Source organism: Leptodactylus fuscus, chromosome 5 (assembly GCF_031893055.1).
Source record: "Leptodactylus fuscus isolate aLepFus1 chromosome 5, aLepFus1.hap2, whole genome shotgun sequence".
Taxonomy (NCBI): Eukaryota; Metazoa; Chordata; class Amphibia; order Anura; family Leptodactylidae; genus Leptodactylus; species Leptodactylus fuscus.
Window position 1 is genome coordinate 207,790,814 of NC_134269.1, and position 23,382 is coordinate 207,814,195.

General features: G+C 45.9%; 1 protein-coding gene across 1 annotated transcript in view; it reads left to right on the forward strand.

Annotated features, from left to right (window-relative positions):
* The first annotated feature begins 226 nt into the window (after positions 1-226).
* Positions 227-23,382, forward strand: part of EFCAB6 (EF-hand calcium binding domain 6) — a 73,621-nt gene continuing 50,465 nt past the window's right edge. The window contains exons 1-7 of the mRNA XM_075275121.1: positions 227-371; positions 2,080-2,300; positions 2,662-2,753; positions 4,484-4,550; positions 14,148-14,284; positions 18,323-18,441; positions 20,596-20,723. Coding sequence (XP_075131222.1) covers positions 227-371; positions 2,080-2,300; positions 2,662-2,753; positions 4,484-4,550; positions 14,148-14,284; positions 18,323-18,441; positions 20,596-20,723 — 909 coding nt within the window. The remainder of the gene's footprint in view (positions 372-2,079; positions 2,301-2,661; positions 2,754-4,483; positions 4,551-14,147; positions 14,285-18,322; positions 18,442-20,595; positions 20,724-23,382) is intronic.

Genomic DNA, 23,382 nt, shown 5'->3' on the forward strand with positions numbered 1-23,382 from the left:
CTTCGTGGAAAGATCTAAGACGTTATAGAATAACATAGGACGACGAAATAAAATCCTTCAGGCAATGAAATAAATTCCGATTAGCGGGAAATTAAAAGCGCGTGACGCGTCCCCGATGACTAATCTCACTTATTGGCAATTAATTTGGTTTTCAGTAATATTCTGCTTAATGTAGCAGTCATTGTTTTATTTGTTGTTCTGTCATCTCTCTCCAGCACAATCCACCATGCAATCCAGAATCCTGAATCCCGGCAATGTGACTGAGTTGCGTCCTCTGACGAGAGGCGTCAGCTTTAGTGGACGGCCGTGTTCCTCCCCGTGCCGGACCTTCTCCCGAGGCAGCAGCTCCTCGTCTGTCAGATCTTCTCTTCGTAAGTTTTATCTAAAATATCTAAAAATGGGAATTGCACAGTGTGGACCCAATATGGAGATCTACAAGTGCCCCTTTAGTCCGTCCAGTTCACCACCTGCTACCTCAATACCAAGAACAGCCACTATACCATGTAGGGCGCTGTGCTTGCTATGTAGTGAGGAGGCCGCAGTGGTGAGTATTAGAGATGAGCGAACACCGTTCGATCGAATATCAGGTCTTTCGAGGTATTCGATTCCAATCGAATACCACGAGGCAAACGCAGTAAAAATTCGATTCCCCTCCCACCTTCCCTGGCGCTTTTTTTTGCACCAATAACTGTGCAGGGGAGGTGGGACAGGAACTACGACACCGGAGGCATCGGAAAAAGTAATTGGCTGCCAAATTCAGGTGACCTCCAATCTATACGAATGGTGGATTTAATATCCGGGTCATATGAGACTGAACTATGTGATTGTGAGACAGGGATAGATGTACAGGCAGGGTTAGCTAGGGATTACCTTTATTTAGGGGGGAATGTCACTCACCCAGCTCTCTGGGGCTCTCTCTGGTCGGGATCCCTGTCAGCTTGCGATATGCGAGAGCTGACTTTTTCCCATAGGAATGCATTGACCAGCGTTGATTGGCCGAATGCTATACAGAGTACAGCATTCGGCCAATCAACGCTGGTTCTGCCGGAGGAGGCGGAGTCTAAGATCGGTCCACGGCAGTCTCCATTCTGGTCCGATCTCAGATGCAGCAGAGCTGAGTGTGTGCTGAACCCTGCTACTTATGAGATGTATCAGAACTGGCTGTGACTGGAGTATAAGACATAATGTAACCGCAGAATAGTGACTGCAGCTCTAGATGTGACTGGAGTATAACATGATGTAACAACAGAATAGTGACTGCAGCTCTAGATGTTACTGGAGTATAAGACAGTCACTGCTGTTACATCATGTCTTATACTCCAGTCACCTCTAGAGCTGCAGTCACTATTCTGCTGTTACATCATGTCTTATACTCCAGTCACAGCCAGTTCTGCTACATCTCATATGTATCAGGGTTCATCACACAGTCAGCTCCGCTGTTTCTGATGGTGTAGCTGAGCTCAGCGTGCGCTCAACGCTGCTACATCTGAGATCGGACCAGAATGGAGACTGCTGTGGACCGATCTTAGACTCCGCCTCCTCCGGCAGAACCAGCGTTGATTGGCTGAATGCTGTACTCTGACATTCGGCCAATCAATGCTGGTCAATGCATTCCTATGGGAAAAAGTCAACTCTCGCATATCGCAAGCTGACAGGGATCCCAACGTAATACAGGGACTTGGGCATGTTAGATGCCCCCAGACATGCTTCCCCTGCTGTCCCAGTTGCATTCCAGGGTGTTGCCATCATTTCCTGGGGTGTCATAGTGGACTTGGTGACTCTCCTGAGTCGAATGGTGGGATACCCTGAAACGAGTTTTTTTTTTTTTTTTCCCCATAGACTATAATGGGGTTCGATATTCGTTAGAATAGTCGAATACTGAGGGGCTATTCAAAACGAATATTGAATATTTTACTGTTGGCTCATCTCTAGTGAGTCTCCTAGTTTCTCCTCTGTATCCTAACCTCCACCTATTACCTGGAAAACTTCAATGTAAAGATAACACATCCCCTTTAATGATGGCTGATCCCTTTTCTGTGTAGTGTCACGTTTCCATCATTTATGTCTCTATTTCTGAAGGCTCATCGGTCTTCTCTGTGCCGGATCCCAACCTCACAGCACAAGACATTGAACGGATATTATACCACAGGGTCGGCGAGATTGAGGAAGATCTGAAAAATGCATTTTTAGCATTAGACGTGGATCAGACCTTCACGGTGACCAAAGGCCAACTGTACCGAGTCCTGCAGAACTTCATCCTAGCCCTGACCCAGCCACAGTATGAGGAACTGTTAACAAAGGTGAGACCTCATAGCGGTATATTCTGGGCTGCAGTTATATGGCGGAGCTATTACACTCAAGTCAAGTCTATTCCCTTGACTTAGGATGGTCTTCCTTTCTTAAAGGGATATTCCCATCTTGTAAAGTGATGGCAGGTCACTCGCCACTACTTGCCCCAGTCACTTGTGAAAGGTCTGCAACACTGACTCAGGGCCTTGGGGTTCATTCACTCAGGGAGGGTGAGGAGGGTTAGGGGAGCCTTCGACCCAGAGGGTCATATAGTGACTGTATTAGATCACCCAATTGTCGTAAAAACACCAGAAGCGGCAAACTGGAAATGAACTGAACTCAGTACAACTCTCTGATCTTCTCTGTCCTCAGATCCCCGTCCTTGGTAACGGCACCATCCCATACGCAGAGTTCCTGGCACGGTTCCATCGGGCTGGCACCGGTGGGTCACAGGTGAAGAGGAGGTAGGTGCGGCAGAATGTGAATTGTCATGTTCACTAGTCGCTAGGACAGCAGGTTCTGATCTCGCATTGTCCTCCCCTACGTGCTGGCAATTATTCAGGATCTATAGAAATCCTCCATGTTTCTGGTTTACCTCCTGCTGTCGTCCGTAGGTGGTAACACAAGCACATGAAGCAACGCAGAACATAGCAACGTGGTTGGGCTTGTGTTTACAGGAAACAATAGTAGACAGCCAGAGCTGTCCATGGTCTGACTGCAGCCAAGCGCTGTATTCACATGGTGCAGTAACAGCCCTGACTGCAACAGCAAAGGCAACCAGTTCTTAGGCTGCGGTCACACGATGCCTGCAGTGTCCTTTGGAAGTACAGATGCTGCAAACTTTAAAGGGGTTGTCCAGCTCCAATTATCCTGACCGCAGGATAGGTCATCACTATGTGATATGTTGTGGAGGAATGACACCTGGACCCCACACAGATCAGCTGTTGTACTAGCAGATGGGCTGCTGCTATAAAAGTAATAGGAGTGGGGCTGCAGTTCACCAGAACCACCACTATGCAGTGGATGGGGCTGCTGTGCTGCATGTGCTGTCAATCCACTAGTAGCGAGAACAGATGATTTGTGCGGGGTCCTGGTGTCAGACCCCAACAGATCACATAGTGATGACCTATCCTGTAGTTAGGACATCAGTATGAAAATTCAAATTGGGGCGGGATAACCCCTTTTAACGTGACTCATTGTATTGAAAATGTCAAGTTAAAGGGGTTTTTGGCAGGACTAATATATTGATGACCTATACTTATCATCTCTATGTGGTCAGCAGGGGTCCGACAGCTGTTGACCCTACCTGTCAGCTGTTATTAGAGGCAGGGTCACTCGCAAGCGCCCCTGGCCTCTTCCCTGATGATGTCACCTTCATCAGTCACATGGTACAGCAGCTCAGTCCCAATCAAGTGAATGAGTCTGAGTTGCAGTACCAAGCTTAGCCTCTACAATAAGAACGGTGCTGTGCTTGGTATTCAGTGAAGAGGCTGCTGCACTTATCCAATCAAATGTTGCAGTCTTTTCAATCAGCTGACTGGTGGGGGTCCCGGAGGTTGGATCCCCACCTACCACATACTGATGACCTCCGTAGGGTAGATCACCAGCATATAAGTGCTGGATAATTCCTGGATTACACTGTCGAATCAGTTCTAATAGTGTCAGAATCTATAGGAAAGTTAAATTGCAAGACCCAGTTACCAATTTCCTCAGGGTGGAGTCAAAGCGCAGGGTGTGTTATGGAATAGGGGAGTCAGTGACTGCCATACAGGCGCTCATTCCCAACACCCACAAGAAGAGTTAGTGGCTGCCATACAGGCACTCATCCCCAATACCCACAAGAAGAGTTAGTGGCTGCCATACAGGCGCTCATCCCCAATACCCACAAGAAGAGTTAGTGGCTGCCATACAGGCGCTCATCCCCAATACCCACAAGAAGAGTTAGTGACTGCCATACATGCTCTCATCCCCAACACCCACAAGAGGAGTTAGTGGCTGCCATACAGGCGCTCATCCCCCAACACCCACAAGGATCAGTTGTTTTACGAAATCCAATTCACCGAACAATATATTTTTGGCAAGTTGGAGGAAACCCAGGCAAACCCACAGAGATCATGTAGATGTTGCCCTTGGTTGGATTCGAGCCCAGGACCCCAAGACACTATAATAACATTATTCCCATTTTTTTTTTTAGATGGAGCTGTTCCCAAGCAAACCAAGTAATGACTCTGAATGAACTGGAGACCCGACTGAAACAAGTGGTAAACATTATTGAGTTCTATCGTTTTAGCATTACAGAGATCACTGTCACAGAGACATACCGGTAGGGAAAAAAATGCAAATAATAATCTTTGGATAGGGGTAACTTGCTGTGACCGGAATACCTCTTTAAGTGGAACCATCTCCAGTAGGTGGCAGTAATGAGCTGCTTTCATACATGACTTAGATTATAACACATTTCAGGTACCTTATATTGGGTCACTAGGGATCTGGTTGTGGGGGTGTCCAATGATTTTAAGTCTCTGGTGTCATAATCCCTGTTATGTCTACTCAGAAAACATTACTTGAAGTCCTTCGACGTGCACTAATTATATTTACCACTAGGTGGTGCGTTGTACCATCTATAGGTCAGAATGAAAATTCATTGTTTATATAGCACACCATGTGGTTGAGCTTGGTATTACAAGCAAACAAAAAAAAGAAAATGAGTGCTCAGGCCTTGCAGCGATGATAGTGTTAAGTCTATTTTATCTGGCATAAATTACACTGTCACATTTCTGATTTTCTTAATACAAAACATGAACATGGAGATGGGTAGCAGGTGTGAATTTGCACCTTCCAGGGGTGGAGGGGAGAGGAGACATCTGTCTGCGTCTCCTGCACACGTGTAGTGTTATCTCACCAGTAGGTAACACGTTAAGTGTCTCCATGTTGAAGCGACATACAGGCTTATTAATTCATATACGGTGAGAAGCCGCTTTAGCTGTTAGGGCACCTTGACTGTGATCCATTCCCTACGGTGCCGGAGATTATGTATATCTAGGTCACTATACAGCACTGTATGAGATATAGAAGCTAGGAGGGGGCGTGGGTGGGGGCCGGTCTCTTATACATTAAATTATACTTTTTTTTTTTTTTTGCTGTAAGCAGAAACCTACCCAAGGAGCAATCTTCTGATTAAAGCCACCCCCTCTGCTGACCCTGACCGGCCACCACTCTCATCAATTGCCATCAGGGCAACTCCCAGGACTCCCCGCCCCTCCTGAGCATTGGCGTCGCTCTGACTTAGATGCCAGGATTAGAGATGAGCGAGTACTGTTTGGATCAGCCGATCCGAACAGCACGCTCGCGTAGAAATGAATGGACGTAGCTGGCACGCGGGGGGTTAAGCGGCCGTCCGCCGTCAAAGCGGAAGTACCAAGTGCATCCATTCATTTCTATGGAGCGTGCTGTTCGGATCGGCTGATCCGAACAGTACTCGCTCCTCTCTAGCCAGGATCAGAGAAGGAGCCGGGAGACCGAAGAGCAGGGAGTAGTTAGAATCGTACTTTTGGGGTACGGGCCTTCCCTATGGACCTGGGGTAACTCCCCCTCCCCTCCAGAATATTCGGCTCACACACCTGGTTGTCAGGGGCTTAACATTTGCACCCAAACACAGATCTGGGTTGATCATGGTCATCCCCGTGACATGATCATGTCTGTAACATACATGGGCAGGGGTCAGGGCCGTTCACATCACATGGGAGGGGGGGGTCCTGTCCACTCCATGATGTCTAGTTGCCCTATAAAGCCATGTTCTTACGTTGATGTTCACACTCGGGTCCTGCCGCGGTAGGTTTACAGTACACTATTAGTGATGTAATTCGCACATAGTCCTGCCTTGCTAGGCTATACATATGCCCTCAGGTTTTCAGGTTAGCGCCGGCTTTGCTGGCGATAATTAAAATCTAGGTTAATTAGTGTGAGCTAATGAGATAGTAATTAGACACCTTGTTACAGTCCCCCCGATCCTGCGGTAATGTACAGATCGTGTGATTTTTCTGTCACATTTTATTAATTAATATACCGTATATCGTGCGGTTGCCATAGGAGAACAGACCAGACCTGCGGTGTATTGTCCTGCGATAATCGCCATTAATAGGGTAATAATGAATCGTTATTAGGATCGCTGAAGGAGTACGGCATATCATCCTGCCTTATAGATGGCGGTGTTGCTTTTTTGGTTATTTGGGAATTTCCATGTTTATACCTATAGCAGTGTCTTCTTTCTCATCACTGACCTTAAAGGAATTGTCCAGCGAAGGGAAATTTTTTGCTCATTGGGTTAAAAGAAAAGAACGGACCTCTGTTCTCTGATCCCCGGCCCCCAACTCTTACCAGGTCCCCTCTGGTGTCTGTTTCGTGTTCCCTTCATGACACCCAGGAAATCCCTGCTCAGCTGAACAATGCCACACCCCCTATTGACGGGACTATATTATCTTATAGATGTGGCCACACCCCCTACTAACGGGACTATATTATCTTATGGCTGTGGCCACACCCCCTACTGACGGGACTATATTATCTTATGGCTGTGGCCACACCCCCTACTGACGGGACTATATTATCTTATGGCTGTGGCCACACCCCCTACTGACGGGACTATATTATCTTATGGCTGTGGCCACACCCCCTACTGACGGGACTATATTATCTTATGGCTGTGGCCACACCCCCTACTGACAGGACTATATTATTTATGGCTGTGGCGACACCCCCTACTGACGGGACTATATTATCTTATGGCTGTGGCCACACCCCTACTGACGGGACTATATTATCTTATGGTTGTGGCCACACCCACTCTTGCACTCCCACACACTCCATCTTGTGATATGACGAGGTACATAAAGTGCACAAGTTATGTATGAAATCACTGCTTGCCCAGAGGCTGTGTGATCCTTCCTCTGACCCAGGAGACTTGCACCCTCTTCCCAGTGACCGGGAGCTCGCACCTGCTCTCAGGAGCCTTCTGGAAATTGGGAACGTTGGTATGTATTAATAATAATATGACACTTTAGACCAGACACCCTAAATATGCTCAGTCCGCTGACTTAAATTCACACCCCAGACCCGATGTCTTAAATATATTTGGGCCCCTACATTATCAGACCTCTATATTAATCCAACCCCAAACCAGATCCCTATATTAATATCAGACCCCAAACCAGACCCCCTATATTAATCTCACCCCAAACCAGACCCCTATATTTGGTCTTGCCCAGCAATTATTGGGCCAATGGATGGAACTGATCCAATGATTTTGTGGCACATATTTAGCACAAGGCCCTATCTTGTGCCAAACCTATGCCACAAGTCCCGATCTGCACCTCATTGCCCACAGGGTCGGTGCTGCCCGAAGCCCAACAGATTCATTAGATCTCACGCCAGTCCCTAACTGGCATAGATTACCACAGTGCCCTTTATTAAGACTGATGTACGATACGCCTGTCTTTATAAACCCTATAACATTTCCTCCATCTTTGTTCCTCGTTGTCTTTTCTCGTCGGCACTCTCCTTCATCTCCGGTACGGACTCCTGGCGGCTGCTGGAAATTTGAAGCCTGGAAATATTAGGAAATTACTTTGGGTTTCTAATTGCCATCTCTTTGGTGATTTATTACGGTTTGGCCCCTTGATGGCGCTGCGGAGTATTACAACGTCCCGGGCTCCATCTCTCGCACATCATTTTTTGCCTCTTGCGTTTGTCAGAGGGATGATAAAAAGACAACTGCTTATGGTACATTAGTTAATCCCTTCACTGCCGGTGGGTCCGGAGAAAGCGCGCAACGTTTTAGCTGGTGCGTAATAAAAGTCTTTTCTAAATTATTGACTTTAATCACGTCGCCGCGAAAATTATACAGACGTTATAAATAAAGCACTATTGGGGAGAGGGAAGACTCCGAGCTTGATAAAGCGGGTCACCCGAGTGCTACGAGTCTATGAAAAATGGCTGACGGAGAAGCCGGGGGGGCGCTCTGCTTTCTGTGTTATACCGAAATTCTGATGATTAACTCTTTAGGTGCCTGTTTCCTGCGTTTTTCTATAAGCAGAGTCACGCTTTATCCTTGTAGTCCACCCATCTGAAGCGATCGCGCGGTCTTGCGATGGAAGTCCAGTCACATTAATGTGACCACCTGTCAAAATCCAGAATAACCCCCTTTGGCAGAGCGGACCGCTGCGAGACGTGCAGGAAGAGAGGGGATGTTGTGATGATGATCACTGGGATGTTGAGCCATGCCGAGCCAGTGCCGTGTCCCGCTGCGCTAGGTTACGCGGTTGAGCATCCACCGATCGAGGTGGCCCCACAGATTCTCCATTGGGTTCAAGTCCTGGGAATTTGCTGGCCAAGGCAGTACGGTAAACTCATCCTGGTGCTCCTCGAACCACGCACGTACACTGCGAGCTTTATGACACGTCGCATTGTCCTGCTGATAGATGCCATCATCCTGAGGAAAAACAATTCACATGTAGGGGTGAACATGCTCCGCAAGGATAGATGTATACTTGTGTTGATCCATCGTGCCTTCCACAATGATGAGCGCACCAAGATGGCTGATGACACGTGCCTTCTGCGATTGGTTATTTAACGTTGATGTCTAAAGTAGGCGCTGGTCACATTAATAGGACTGGACTGTGTAGAAGAGTCCGCACGCACTTCCCATCTACTAGCAACTTCCAGCACTTGGAGGCTTCTGGAGCAGCTGATCTGTGCAGGGTCTGGTGTCTGGGCCTGCAGGAACTGCCAGAGATTCCAGTAAATGGAGTGCCGGTCTTGTTAGTGCACTGGCGCTCCATTCACAAGAAGGCTTTACAGTGGACCTTAGACCCCCTGTTCTGATCGCTGGGGGACCTGGTGGTGAGACCCCCAGTGATTGGACAATCAATCCCTATCTTGTGAATAGGGAATAAGTATCCTTAAAGGGGTTGTCCCGTTTCTGCAGCTCCTGGGGCTTCCTCCAGTGGAGTTCCTTGCCACATGTGACCGCTGAGGCCAATCAGCAGCCTAAGGAAAGGGACACGAGACGTCAGAGCCGGCGACGACTTCCAGCAAAAGAAGACGGTGAATGAGAGGACTGTAATGCGCTGAGAGGCATCGGAGCATCCAGAGACGAGTGAGCATGGTTTTTGGGGTTTTTTTTTCACCTTTTCCAGCCTAATTTAAAAAAATAAACAAATTATTCCTGACAACCTCTTTAATGGCTCTTTATGTATCTGCTGATGATGTCTTGGTGCTAAAGACGCCTTCAGAGGTCTTGTGGAGTCCATGTGTCTACAGATCAGAGCAGAAGGGAGATGCTAAGGATAGTCAACCAACGTCATTCTCTCAGAAACTCACTTAGTGGATTGAGGGCCCACGGCTTCTGGCTCTGGAGGACTCCTCGCACCCATCTATTACAGGATCAGCTGCAATAGAGACGCTACATTTACTCAGCAACGTGTTGTACTGGCCATTGTCCACGATCAGAGACAAGATGATTGGGCTCGATCCTTGTCGAGGGATCTGTCATATCAGATTGGGTTGTCCTGTTTTGACCAACCCATAACATTTATCTATTTAAAGGGATCCTATCATTAAAATCACATTATTTTTTTTTCTCGATCAAAGGCAATTCATCTCCTACCTGTCATTGTCTTCTCTGCGCCGCCATTCTGTAGGAATCCTGGTTCTTGTCGGTATGCAAATGAGTTCTCTCGCAGCACTGGGGGTGGTCCTCAGCTATCAAACAGCACTGGGGTCGACTCTAATATCGCGAGAGAAATCTTCAGTGACGCCTCCATCTTCTTCAGGAACGGCTTCTCTGCGCGTCTTCTTCCAGAGCCGGGTTGAAACATCTAGGCCTCGGGCAGAGCAGACTGCGCTTGCTCACAGGCCACAAGTAAATGGCCGCTTACACCAGCTTATTGTGTAAGCGGCCACAAGAAAATGGCTGCTTACACAGATTACTATGCAAGCAGACATTTTTCTTGTGGCCGCGGGCATGCACAGTCTGCTCTGCCCGAGGCCTAGAAGTTGAACCCAGCTCCGAAGAAGACGCGGGAAGAGACCATTCCTGAAGAAGACGGAGGCGGTGCTGGAGAGTTCTGTCGCAGCATTGGGAATGCACCCAGTTCTGTTTGAGTGCCAGGGCTCACCCCCAGTGCTGCGAGAGAACTCATTTGCATGCAGACGAAAACCGAGATTTCTACCAAACGGCGCCGCGGAGAAGACATCTAAAGGTAGGAGAAGAATAGCTTTTCTTAAGGCTATTCTTACATGTGATCGAGAAAAAATTTGATTTTAATGATAGAATTCTACGACGTCCCTTTGGGCATATACCACTATAGACTGGTCATGGGTCTAGACATCCCAGTAGACTACCCATATCTACCCACCATCCTCTTTGGTAATTTGGAAAGCAACATAGAAGCCGACACAGCCCAGCGCGGAGTTCCACGTCCAACAAGTCTTCGTACCAGGCCGGACCCAAGCAGGGGGAATGCCACCTCATCCTTAGACCCATTCATTTCTATGTAAATGCAAGTCAACTAGCCATACTGGACACTACAGTTAATTAAAAACAGAAGACGAACAAAGTAATAAACTCCATTTGTTTTTCTAGGCAGGCTGCCAGGGCCTGGAAGGCTTCCAAAGCTACCAGCTGGTAAATAGGATATATGCACAGCAGGGCGCCAATACTCTGTAGAGTGTAAACAGATGGAATCAATAGAGAAAGACAAGTTAGACTGCGCTACTGCCGGAATACAGCCAGAACGCACAACCTCACTGTCTAGATACTTATCCTGTTCCAGTTCATTTAGTAGCGAATGTCTCTTGATATCTGCTCATCTGTGTCTTTTTTTTTTTTTTTTTTTTTTATCTTCGTCTTTCTTCTACAATGACAATTTCAAGACAATAACGCAAAAGAAAAAAAAACAACATCCCATAAAATGACCCATCTTGCCCTGCCCGGGCAGCTTGGAGATCTCCTGTTTGGCTCACGTCCACGTGTAGGTGGTGGTCGATCACCGAGCGAAGCGCTAGCCGTGGTTTCCTGTGACCAGTTCAACCCTGTGCCGACTCCGGAGAAGATGTCAATAAAACGGCCCCTCCGGGGAGAGATTTTCCTACTTTCATTGCCTGCTTCATATTGTTATGTAAATATTCCAAGTGCGAAGGAGTGCCGAGAGCCCGTAATGGAGCCGTAAAGCGGCGGAGGTTCTGGTCGGTTCTCAAAGTCAGTCAAAGGACAAGGAGTTTGTTTAGTGGTTAATAGAGCAGAGTCTTCAACTTTGACAAACGGAGGGTTTTTTTGGTGGATCTTATCAAGTTTGTATGGGGAACAGGAGGGTTTTTGAAGCTGTAGGGTTGGTGTTAAAGACTTGCTGCGTTCCAAATTCCCAAAGTTCAATAGGATAGTCCTGCTGTCCTAGGACATAAGATAAAATAATCCTTTAAAGGGATCCTATCATACAAACACATCGTTTTCTTAGTTACACGTCGGAATAGCCTTAAGAAAGGCTATTTGTCTCCTACCTGTCGTTGTCTTCTCCGCGCCGCTGTTCGCCTACACCGGTTCTTGTCGGCATGCAAATTAGTTCTCTCGCAGCACTGGGGGTGGGCCCCAGCGCTCAAACAGCACCGCGCCGCCTCCATCTTCGTCAGGAACATCCTCTTCTTCCAGCGCAGGTCTCAGACTTTTAGGCCTTGGGCAGAGCAGACTGTGCATGCCCACAGCCCACGAGAAAATGGCAGCTTACAATACTGGGTAAGCGGCCATTTTCTCGTGGGCTGTGGGCATGTGCAGTCTGCTCTGCCCGAGGCCTAGAATTCTGAGACCTGCGCTGGAAGAAAAGGATGAAGAGGACGTTCCTGACGAAGATGGAGGCGGCGCCGGAGAGAGTTCTCTCGCAGTATTGGGGACGCCCCCAGTGCTGTTTGAGCACTGAGGACCGGCCCCAGTGCTGCGAGAGAACTCATTTGCATAACGACAAGAACTGGGATTGTAGGCGAACGGTGGCGCAGAGAAGACAACAACAGGTAGGAGATGAGTAGCCTTTCTTAAGGCTATTCCAACGTGTTACTAAGAAAAAATTGTGTTTGTATGATAGGATCCCTTTAATAGTCCCACAGTGGGGAAATTTCAGCATGTTACAGCAGCATAGTAATACAGATACAGGATAATACACAGTAATATATTACAGAAATAGACACACATAAGCTGCGAAAAAAACATACTAGCAATCCATAGCAGCTAAGGAAGAAAAGAAAGAAAGAAGGAAGACTTCAGGATCGTTTAGTTCTCTGTGCGGAGTGATCTTCGCTTGGACTGATGTAGATTATACAGACTGGTGGCAGTTGGGAGGAAGGACCTCCGATAGCTCCTTCTCACACTTGGGGTGAAGCAGACGGTCACTTACAGAGCTGCCAAGTGCCATCAAGGTCCCATACATGGGGTGGGATTTGTTCTCCTGTATGGAGCTCACCACGGACAGTATCCTTCTGTCACCCACCACCTGTACTGGGTCCAGGGGGCTCCCTCTATTCACTCCTGTAAAATGTTGGACACATGACGGAAACGCAGTAGGCCTCATTATAGTCATTAAGAGGGCACGGTGAGACCTATAATCTAGGTTGCAGCACTCTATGCACACCACATGTACGTGTCACTCTTTATCATGGATCCCAACTATACATGAGGTCAAGAATAGTGAGGGCCAGGTCTTTGGAATACTCTAGTATTCTCTTTGACATGGATTCTATGTTTCTGGTGGTGCCGGGTAATGACTAGGTCACAGTGATGTGGCCCATTGTGGAGCACCCTCATATGGTCACAACATCACTGCGGACGAGAACTACCCTATATACTCGAGTATAAGCCGAACTTTTCATCACAGTTTTTGTGCTGAACAAGCCCCCCTCGGCTTATACTCTAGTCAGCACCCAGCACCTACTGCACCCAAAAACTTTGACCATTTTAATTTTTGAATTATACTCGAGTCAATAAGTTTTCCCAGTTTTTTGTGGTAAAATTAGGGGCCTCGGCTTATATTCGGGTCGGCTTATACTCGAGTATATACGGTAAGTGCTGTTATAATGCTGACGTTGGATTAGTCCCAAATTTGTACCACAAATTGGAGCCGATTAAGAGCCTGTTTAATACCCTGTTGGGAGCAACAATGAAAGTGTTAAAGAGCCCATTTATTTATGACCCATTAGGGCAATAGGAGATGTGTGGGTCCTGCCTAAGAACCCGCTGTGTTATAGAAGGTCCTTAAACTTAACACTTTGGATACTCCTTACTTACTGGTTCCTTGAATATAAACTGATTTCAATACGTCTCCCGTGCTAGACCCTCAGCGAGAGAAAAAACAAGCAGTAAGAGTTGTTTCCCTTTGGCGCCCCCCATAGGTGAACTTTAGCATTGCACACTGTCTATACAAATCAGTGGGTTGTTTATATAATGCAGGACAGGACAGGTCCACCAGAGCGAGACACCTTATCCTTCTTGGGTTCACTTGTTTTTTTTTCTTCTAGTTTTTTCATCAAACCTATTCCAGAAGGAACAAAGCACATGTTCTGTTTCGGAGAGGGAGGAGCTCATCGTCACCCCCTGTTGGGCAGACGGGTGACAATCCCTTAGCATGTTTTAAGCCATTTCCAGCCCATTCATGCTTTGACCTCACAATCACAATGCCTTTATTACCCCAGTAACTACCCCAATACTGCCCCCTATGGACAAGCCTTGCCCACTCTCCAATGGTTGCATGCATTTTTTAGATAAGACTTGTTGTTACTAATAGTTGCGTAATATTCTTCTTCTTCTGATCCACCAACAGATATCTAAGAATCTGAAAAACTTTGTCCGGTCCTGTCGCCTTTTCGATTACAACCAAAATGGGCAGATCCAAAAGCACGAACTCCGACGTGTCCTGGAAAACTACTGCTTCAAGATGAAAAGCGTGGAGTATGAGAAGTAAGCGGGGTGTATCTGTAGGGGATTTGTACAAGCGGTCTGGTTAGGGTCATATTAACGTGGACTTTCCCATCCTCTGATACCGGGGGTGTTAGAAAGATTCTTCTGTAGGAAGGAGGAACTTGTGTCGAGATGGAAGTTGGACGTATAGATGGTAAAGAGGATAGTACGGTTCCTTGAGGCGGATCTATCATGCTCAGTGTGGGTTTGGAGAAGGGGTCCCCATGTCTTATGAGTTGGGGGCTGGTTGTGAGGTTATCTTATGTGTATGGGAATGAGCAGTTCTGCTGAATTCAGATGGTACATTAACCATGCATCTAAGGCACGGATCACATCTGCGTTTGGGATTCCATTCAGGAAATCCACTTGGTGATCTCCCTAAGGCCGAGTTCAGACGGGGTATTTTGGACCGGAATTTGACGAGGAGGCCGCTTCAGGTTCTGGTCCAAACTATGGGTGGCCGTGACTGCATCGGCATCCAGTCGTGGCACTCCGATCCAGATGTGAACCGGGTCTTATATACGACTAGTTCACCAACTCGGATCTAATGTGTATATGGGTTTGGGAATGATTGGTTCACCAACCATGGATCTAATGTGTATGGTCACGATTGGTTCACCAACCATGGATCTAATGTGTATGGTCACGACTGGCTCACCAACCATGGATCTAATGTGTATGGTCACGATTAGTTCACCAACTATGGATCTAATGTGTATGGTCACGATTAGTTCACCAACTATGGATCTAATGTGTATGGTCACGATTAGTTCACCAACTATGGATTTAATGTGTACGGTCACGATTGGTTCACCATCCATGGATCTAATGTGTATGTTCACGATTGGTTCACCATCCATGGTTCTAATGTCTATGTTCACGATTGGTTCACCATTAATGGATCTAATGTGTATGTTCACGATTAGTTCACCAACTATGGATCTAATGTGTATGGTCACGATTAGTTCACCAACTATGGATCTAATGTGTATGGTCACGATTAGTTCACCAACTATGGATCTAATGTGTATGGTCACGATTGGTTCACCAACCATGGATCTAATGTGTATAGTCACGACCGCTACGCCACATTCCTCTAATGTGATGGGCACAGCCTTTCTCCACCATATAGTTTGCAATAAAAAAAATCCGTCCCCATTGTTTCAAACCCCTCTCGTACACTGAAGCGCTCTTCTCTTATAGACGCCATTAATAATCCCCCCCCCCCCCCGTACTAAGTAGAAATAAAAACACATCTGCCGCTCTTAAGTTCAGTCAAAGCACTGAGATATTTCACAGATGACTGCCGAGGTTTCCGTTCTGTGCCGCTTCTACATTCAGCGCGAGATCAGAAAGTTCCCTCCAGATGAAGTGCCGGCGACGACTAAAACCGTCCATTATTAGGAGTCATCCTCTTCAATGTGACAGCGCCGAAGACTCCACATCAATGGCGTGCTCCTGCCCCCGAATAACAGCACGCAGGTTAATTCAATTAAAAGAAGAATACCCCGAGTCTGTCACCGAGCTCCCCTGTTCCCCGGCCAAAATCCCGCCGGCATTCTGAAATTAGGAAGGCAATAACCCAGCGCTGTGTTTTATTTCACACTAAACCCGGCGTTTTTCACCGCCATCTGAAAACAGCTTTAGATCCTTAAATTGAATTTGTCTCCATTCCAGAATCACATAAGCAGTAAATTATAAAACGCCTGCGCGGTTTTCAATTAAACGGCAAAGACACAAGGCAAAGGGTTTAGAAAGAGCGTGAGTGCGGTGGGCGGATGGTGGGGGTGATGGTGGGGAGGGGGCGACGCAACCAGCCGACCTCCCTTGAGCGAGCGCTACCGCGTTACAAGCCGGTGCGCTCGACGTACAGCAGGAATAAAGAGAGCAGTGAAAAGTACCAGCGCTGTAACTTTTCATGTCCGTAATAAAGAAACGCTGGCGTGCGGGGAGATAAAAATATCGAATGTATGGAAGTAGGGGGAGGGAAGAAAAAGAGAGAATTAAAGGAACTCTTTGGTGAGTAATAATAATGTGTACGCAAGTGGAGGGAGCGAAATCTCAACGTAAGAGAACATGGATAGGAGGAGCAGATTATGGGTATGGTGGGACATGTAGTACAGGTAGAGAGCGGTACAGGACATGTAGTACAGGTAGAGAGCGGTACAGGACATGTAGTACAGGTAGAGAGCGGTACAGGACATGTAGTACAGGTAGAGAGCGGTACGGGACATGTAGTACAGGTAGAGAGCGGTACGGGACATGTAGTACAGGTAGAGAGCGGTACGGGACATGTAGTACAGGTAGAGAGCGGTACGGGACATGTAGTACAGGTAGAGAGCGGTACGGGACATGTAGTACAGGTAGAGAGCGGTACGGGACATGTAGTACAGGTAGAGAGCGGTACGGGACATGTAGTACAGGTAGAGAGCGGTACGGGACATGTAGTACAGGTAGAGAGCGATACGGGACATGTAGTACAGGTAGAGAGCGGTACGGGACATGTAGTACAGGTAGAGAGCGGTACGGGACATGTAGTACAGGTAGAGAGCGGTACGGGACATGTAGTACAGGTAGAGAGCGGTACGGGACATGTAGTACAGGTAGAGAGCGGTACGGGACATGTAGTACAGGTAGAGAGCGGTACGGGACATGTAGTACAGGTAGAGAGCGGTACGGGACATGTAGTACAGGTAGAGAGCGGTACGGGACATGTAGTACAGGTAGAGAGCGGTACGGCACATGTAGTACAGGTAGAGAGCGGTACGGCACATGTAGTACAGGTAGAGAGCGGTACGGCACATGTAGTACAGGTAGAGAGCGGTACGGCACATGTAGTACAGGTAGAGAGCGGTACGGCACATGTAGTACAGGTAGAGAGCGGTACGGCACATGTAGTACAGGTAGAGAGCGGTACGGCACATGTAGTACAGGTAGAGAGCGGTACGGGACATGTAGTACAGGTAGAGAGCGGTACGGGACATGTAGTACAGGTAGAGAGCGGTACGGGACATGTAGTACAGGTAGAGAGCGGTACGGGACATGTAGTACAGGTAGAGAGCGGTACGGGACATGTAGTACAGGTAGAGAGCGGTACGGGACATGTAGTACAGGTAGAGAGCGGTACGGGACATGTAGTACAGGTAGAGAGCGGTACGGGACATGTAGTACAGGTAGAGAGCGGTACGGGACATGTAGTACAGGTAGAGAGCGGTACGGGACATGTAGTACAGGTAGAGAGCGGTACGGGACATGTAGTACAGGTAGAGAGCGGTACGGGACATGTAGTACAGGTAGAGAGCGGTACGGGACATGTAGTACAGGTAGAGAGCGGTACGGGACATGTAGTACAGGTAGAGAGCGGTACGGGACATGTAGTACAGGTAGAGAGCGGTACGGGACATGTAGTACAGGTAGAGAGCGGTACGGGACATGTAGTACAGGTAGAGAGCGGTACGGGACATGTAGTACAGGTAGAGAGCGGTACGGGACATGTAGTACAGGTAGAGAGCGGTACGGGACATGTAGTACAGGTAGAGAGCGGTACGGGACATGTAGTACAGGTAGAGAGCGGTACGGGACATGTAGTACAGGTAGGGAGCGGTACGGGACATGTAGTACAGGTAGGGAGCGGTACGGGACATGTAGTACAGGTAGGGAGCGGTACGGGACATGTAGTACAGGTAGGGAGCGGTACGGGACATGTAGTACAGGTAGGGAGCGGTACGGGACATGTAGTACAGGTAGGGAGCGGTACGGGACATGTAGTACAGGTAGGGAGCGGTACGGGACATGTAGTACAGGCAGAAGGCGGTACAGGACATAGTTTGGGGGGTGGGGGCGCCAGTGTATGCCACCATGCCACTTTTCCTTTGTCACAGCATTAAGATACAGGACTATAGCCCTTGTTGTGTGACTGTAGTCGCTGTTCTCCTTGTGCTTATGGATCTGAAGCCTCTGATGTGACCTTCTTACATCTCATTGTACTAGCTGAGGGGTATAAGCTGCTATTATAGGGGGTGTTGTCTATGTCTCCAGGTTTTGGAACCGATACTGTATAGGTAAGAAGCACAGCCTGGACTACAAGGAGCTGCTGAGGAACCTGGGGATGAATGTAGATCAGCAGAACAGACCTGGGCCGGAGAGTGTCGCACAAGGTAATGAGTGATAGTGAAATCTGGTCTCTGTCCGGGGATGAGCGGGGACATCTAATGAGAGAAAATTCAGGACTAGAAATTGGAGAAAATACATATATTTGTCATATGGACCATCAGTGATCCACGTATGGGAGGTGGTCCAAGGAGAACAACCTTAAATCTACTCTCATTTATGACTTGAATTTGCTGCAAAGTTCATTTTGCCTCTTCTTCAGGATAGGAGCATTGCTTGTATGGTTAGCTCCCCTTGTACTACTCATTGGTAGTGGTCCAAAATTACAAGATGTCAAAAATGTCATCCTATTCACTATTGGGCAGTGCAGCATCACCCCAGCCCTGCAGATAGATAGGTTACTGTCACCAGACCCAGCATATCACCCCAGCCCTGCAGATAGATAGGATAGTGAGAGGAGAGCAAGCTGAACCAATGAGGAGGCAGGGGGCGTGTCTCAGACTACCTCCGACTCCCTATATGCAGTATATATAAGCTGTAGTCTCACACAATACTCATAATGCTTCCTGACTAAGCTAAAACGTAAGAGAAAAAGGAAGATCTGAGAAAACAAATATCAGGTCACTGTCCCCTGTAGCTAGTGTGTCTGGATATTTATTATTTTTCTTCCAAACCTATATTGTAAATTCTATGGCCAAATGTGGTGTATAGAGCCTTACCATCCCCCGATTCTGTTGGTGTATCCATGACTGGTTTCAAGATGGGGGTGCAAAAAAAAAGAACACAACCATCATGTATAGTGATACGTAGAGTTCCTTGTAATGTCAGAGACTTGTTCTTTTTGGATCTAAGGGGTTGTTGGGACTGAAAATAAAAAATGTAACATTTCCTGCTTTTTACTGTTTTTGCCTCTTTTCATCGGTTTCAAGGGATCAACATCACACATAAGTGAGTGCTTTAGACATCTATCACATGCACTTGTCATCTTAGTTTTCTTATTACTTGGTTTATTTCCTGTTGTTGCCTTTGTAGGTTTTTTTTTAAATAATAAAATATAAAATAATAAATTAAATATAAAAGAAATACATAAATTAAATTGAATAAATTAAAAATTATATATATATCTGTAATTTTTAATTTGTCTTATTTTTATTTCTTTTATTATTTTTGTTAAATATGCTTTTTTTTGGCTGAAGCGTACCACTCAGCTTTTATGACCGCTGGCCCCCACCAGTCACGAGAACGGGTGTGATTTGGGTTTCCCCGCACTATTTAATTCAGTGGGACGGCTGGAAATAGCCAAAGTACATGGATTGGCTACCTCTGGGGGTCCCATTGAAACAAGTGGAGCAGGAGTTCACATTTACATCCACCGTGTATGTCCAAACTGGATGCAAACCACCTCTGTTCTCGTACCCCATTCCAAAGATCGACTCATCAACTTACCTTCTTGGTCAGAATACAAGGGGTTATGCAGGACTTCGAAAACATGGCTGCCTGCTTCTCAGGAAGTGACCTTATGTCCATTGGTCGTATAGTCATGCCACATCTCCTTCCCATTATGTTACATTATGTTACTTCCTAAGAAGAAGAAAGCGGCCATGTTTTTGAAGTCCTGCTCAACCCTTCTTTAACTCTGACTGTATGAAAGAGGGGTAGAAACCCCTGTAAGTCTCAGTCCCTCTTAAGAAATATTATGAAATGAATCCTCTCTGAAGTTATGACCCAGAAGAGTAAAGGAGGGCTTTGTGACAACCCATTTGCTGTAAGGGTGACCAAGAAGGTTGTCATGATGCATGACTAATAGTAGAAGGGTCCTACTCCCTCCTAGTTAGGAGTCATATCTCCTTATCCCCCCCTCCCCCAGTGCTCCCTTTCGAGCACCCCTAAGGTCACCGCTTTGTACTTCCTGTTCCACTCAGCCAATGGGGCGGTTCCCCTCTGTAGCCAGTCGCTGGCTGAGTGGTCATTTACCAAAGTGGGGGAGAGGGATGGTGATACTAGTATGAATTTTATATTTAACACCATTCTGATCCATTTATTTAAAAAAAAAAAAAAAAATTGTATTTGCTGATCATTCCCTTTTTTGGATGTTGTGTCACTCCTTGCATGCAGGTCTGTGTGCTCCGTGCTGTACTCTGTGTGTGGACTGTGGACCATATACATGAATTATTATCTAATTTGCAACTTTTTGTAAACAGCCTTAAATTGGGAGTCAACCAAGCTGGAACGGGAGAAGCAGAAAAAGTGGAAATTGCCTTCTTCATCCATCGGGTTCCACCCTGAAGATTATACACTTGAGGATCTTGAAGAAATATTCAGGAAGAAGGTAATTAAAAAACAATAAAATCTAGTAAATAGGTTATCCAATTGGCAATCACAAGGCCAAAAAAGAATGAAATAGTCCAGGTGAATATAAGAAATCTTGTAATACATCATATTAAAGAAAAATGCTCCTTTCTCCATTATTCCAGCTCCTTTCCTCAGATATATAAAAAAAAAAAAAAAAAAAAAAAATCTTATGCACAATAATTATACACATAATATATCATACACAAATATCAGAAACTTTCTAATATCTTATTAAAGTAAAATAAGAAAAATGCTTCTTTCTCCATTATTCTGGCTCCTTTCCTCGGCTGAAAGAGCACATCCAGTTATAAAAGTATATATATATATATATATATATATCATACACAAATATCAGAAAATTTCTAATATCTTATTTAAGAAAAATGCTTCTTTCTCTTTTTATTTATTATTAATATAATTATTATTATTATTATAATATATATATATATATATATATATATATATATATATATATATATTTTTTTTTTTCTTTTAAAGGATGCTTTCTTTTCCCTCCCTTAGTCTCTTATCACTAATAGAACCCATATCTAGAGATTCGATATAGATTGTCAGGCCTCACACACAGAAGTCTATCGAGAGCCTGCTAGAGCTAGTAGTAGACTCCTCCTTCCCCCGCACACTCTCCATAGATTTCTGTTTTGTGGGACTGACAATCAGTATTCACTCTCTAGTTCTATTAATGACGATTGACCAGTAATTATTATATTTATATTGAAGTTGAGGAAAATGAACAATATGGTGGACGCACATGCTCAGTAACTCTCTCGATTTCTCATTTCTATATTTGATGTAGTGATCCCGTTTACTGAATTGCAGCCTAAGCAAATTGCTTCCACACTGTCTTCCAAGGATGAAGCAACAGTAAAAAAAAAACCCCACAGACTCCATAATACAATAATGATATGCAGGGGAACTTACTGGGGACTATGGTTATAGCTTGTATAGAGGCGAGAGAATGACTGGAAATTTACCGGAGACTATATTTAGGGCCACCCAAGGGTGATGGGGACTGACTGGGATGTTACTAGGAAGTATATGTACAGGAGACTGACTGGAGGACTTACTGGGCACCATATTTTGTGCTTCTAGAGGGGGAAGGAGACTGACTGGGGAGTTTATTGGAAAATATATTTATAGCTGTCAGATGGTGAAAGAGACTGACTGCGGAACTTACTGGGGACTATATTTAGGACTGCTACAGGGGGAAGGCAGCTTGCAGGTAACTTACTGGAAACTTTTACAGCTACTGAGGAACTGACTGGAGGCTATATTTAGAGGTACCAGAGTGGGAAGGAGACTGACTGAGGAACTTACTGAGGAGTATATTTAGGGCTTTTGGAAGAGATAGTGGGCTGATTGAGAACTTACTGGGAAATCTATTTACAGCTTCCATAAGTGGGAAAGGAAGTGACTGGGGAGCTTACTGGAAAATATAGTTACGGTTTCCAGAGGGAGAAGGAGACTGATTGGGGAACTTACTGGGAAATCTATTTATAGCTACCATGGGTGGAAAATAATGTGACTGCTAACTTAATGGGAAATATAGTTATGCTTTTCTGAGGGAGAAGGAGTCTGATTGGCAGCCTTTTACATAGTTGCCAATAAGTTCCCCAATCAGTCTCCTTCTCCCTCTGGAAACTGTAATTATATTTTTCAGTAAGCAACCGGTCATTATTTTCCCAGCGTATGACAGCTGTAAAAATATTTGCCAATAAGTGCTCATTCAGCCCCCTATCTCTTCTGAAAACCCTAAATATAATCTCCAATAAGTTCCCCAGAGAGGGAGGGGGCCTGAAAGAGAACTTTCTGGAAATAGTACAGCTAACGGCTAACACTAAGGGGTAGGAGACCGATTAGGGAACATACTGGGGGCTGTACTTACAGTTACCAGAGGGGGAAGGAGACTGATTGGTGAACTCACTAAATACTATATTTAGGGCTGACACAAACCACAAAAGAGGGTAAGTATGACATAATAAACACACTAATAATAAAAATCTCAAAAAATCTTTATTATAATAATTTAACACATACACAAAATAGGACGATGTAAAGAAAGCAAATGTACACATACACAAATGGGTATAATGGATGCCACAGCAAATAGTGGTCCCTGTGAATACTGCTAGTTTCCCTCATGAGTCATGAAAAAGTACAAAGTACACACTCTCGTATTATGTATTGAAATTCACATAGGTGAGTGTTACCATCATAAACAACTATATAGGACACAGATATAAATTCTGACTCCCTTTTATGTTCACCCCTAAGGATGAACAATAGATATTATAATATCAAAGACTACAGGTCCTATTAAGATATATCTTACTTCCTGTATACAAAGAGTGGCGCATACATTGCCCTCAGAGGTCTAGTGACCACCATATGTTAGAAGAAAGACATGTTGCAAGTGCAAGAAGATTAGTATAGACACCCATGGGGAAGGTAATCAGCAGATCACCAGGGACGGGCACCCACTACCCAAACCCCGACGCGTGTTTCGGCGCAGAGAGCCTTCGTCAGGAGAGCCTTCGTAGAATACATAATGGAACTGATATATTTACGTTTATTTTGTGTTCCGATTTTGCTTTGTGTCTTACAATCTTATATTTAGG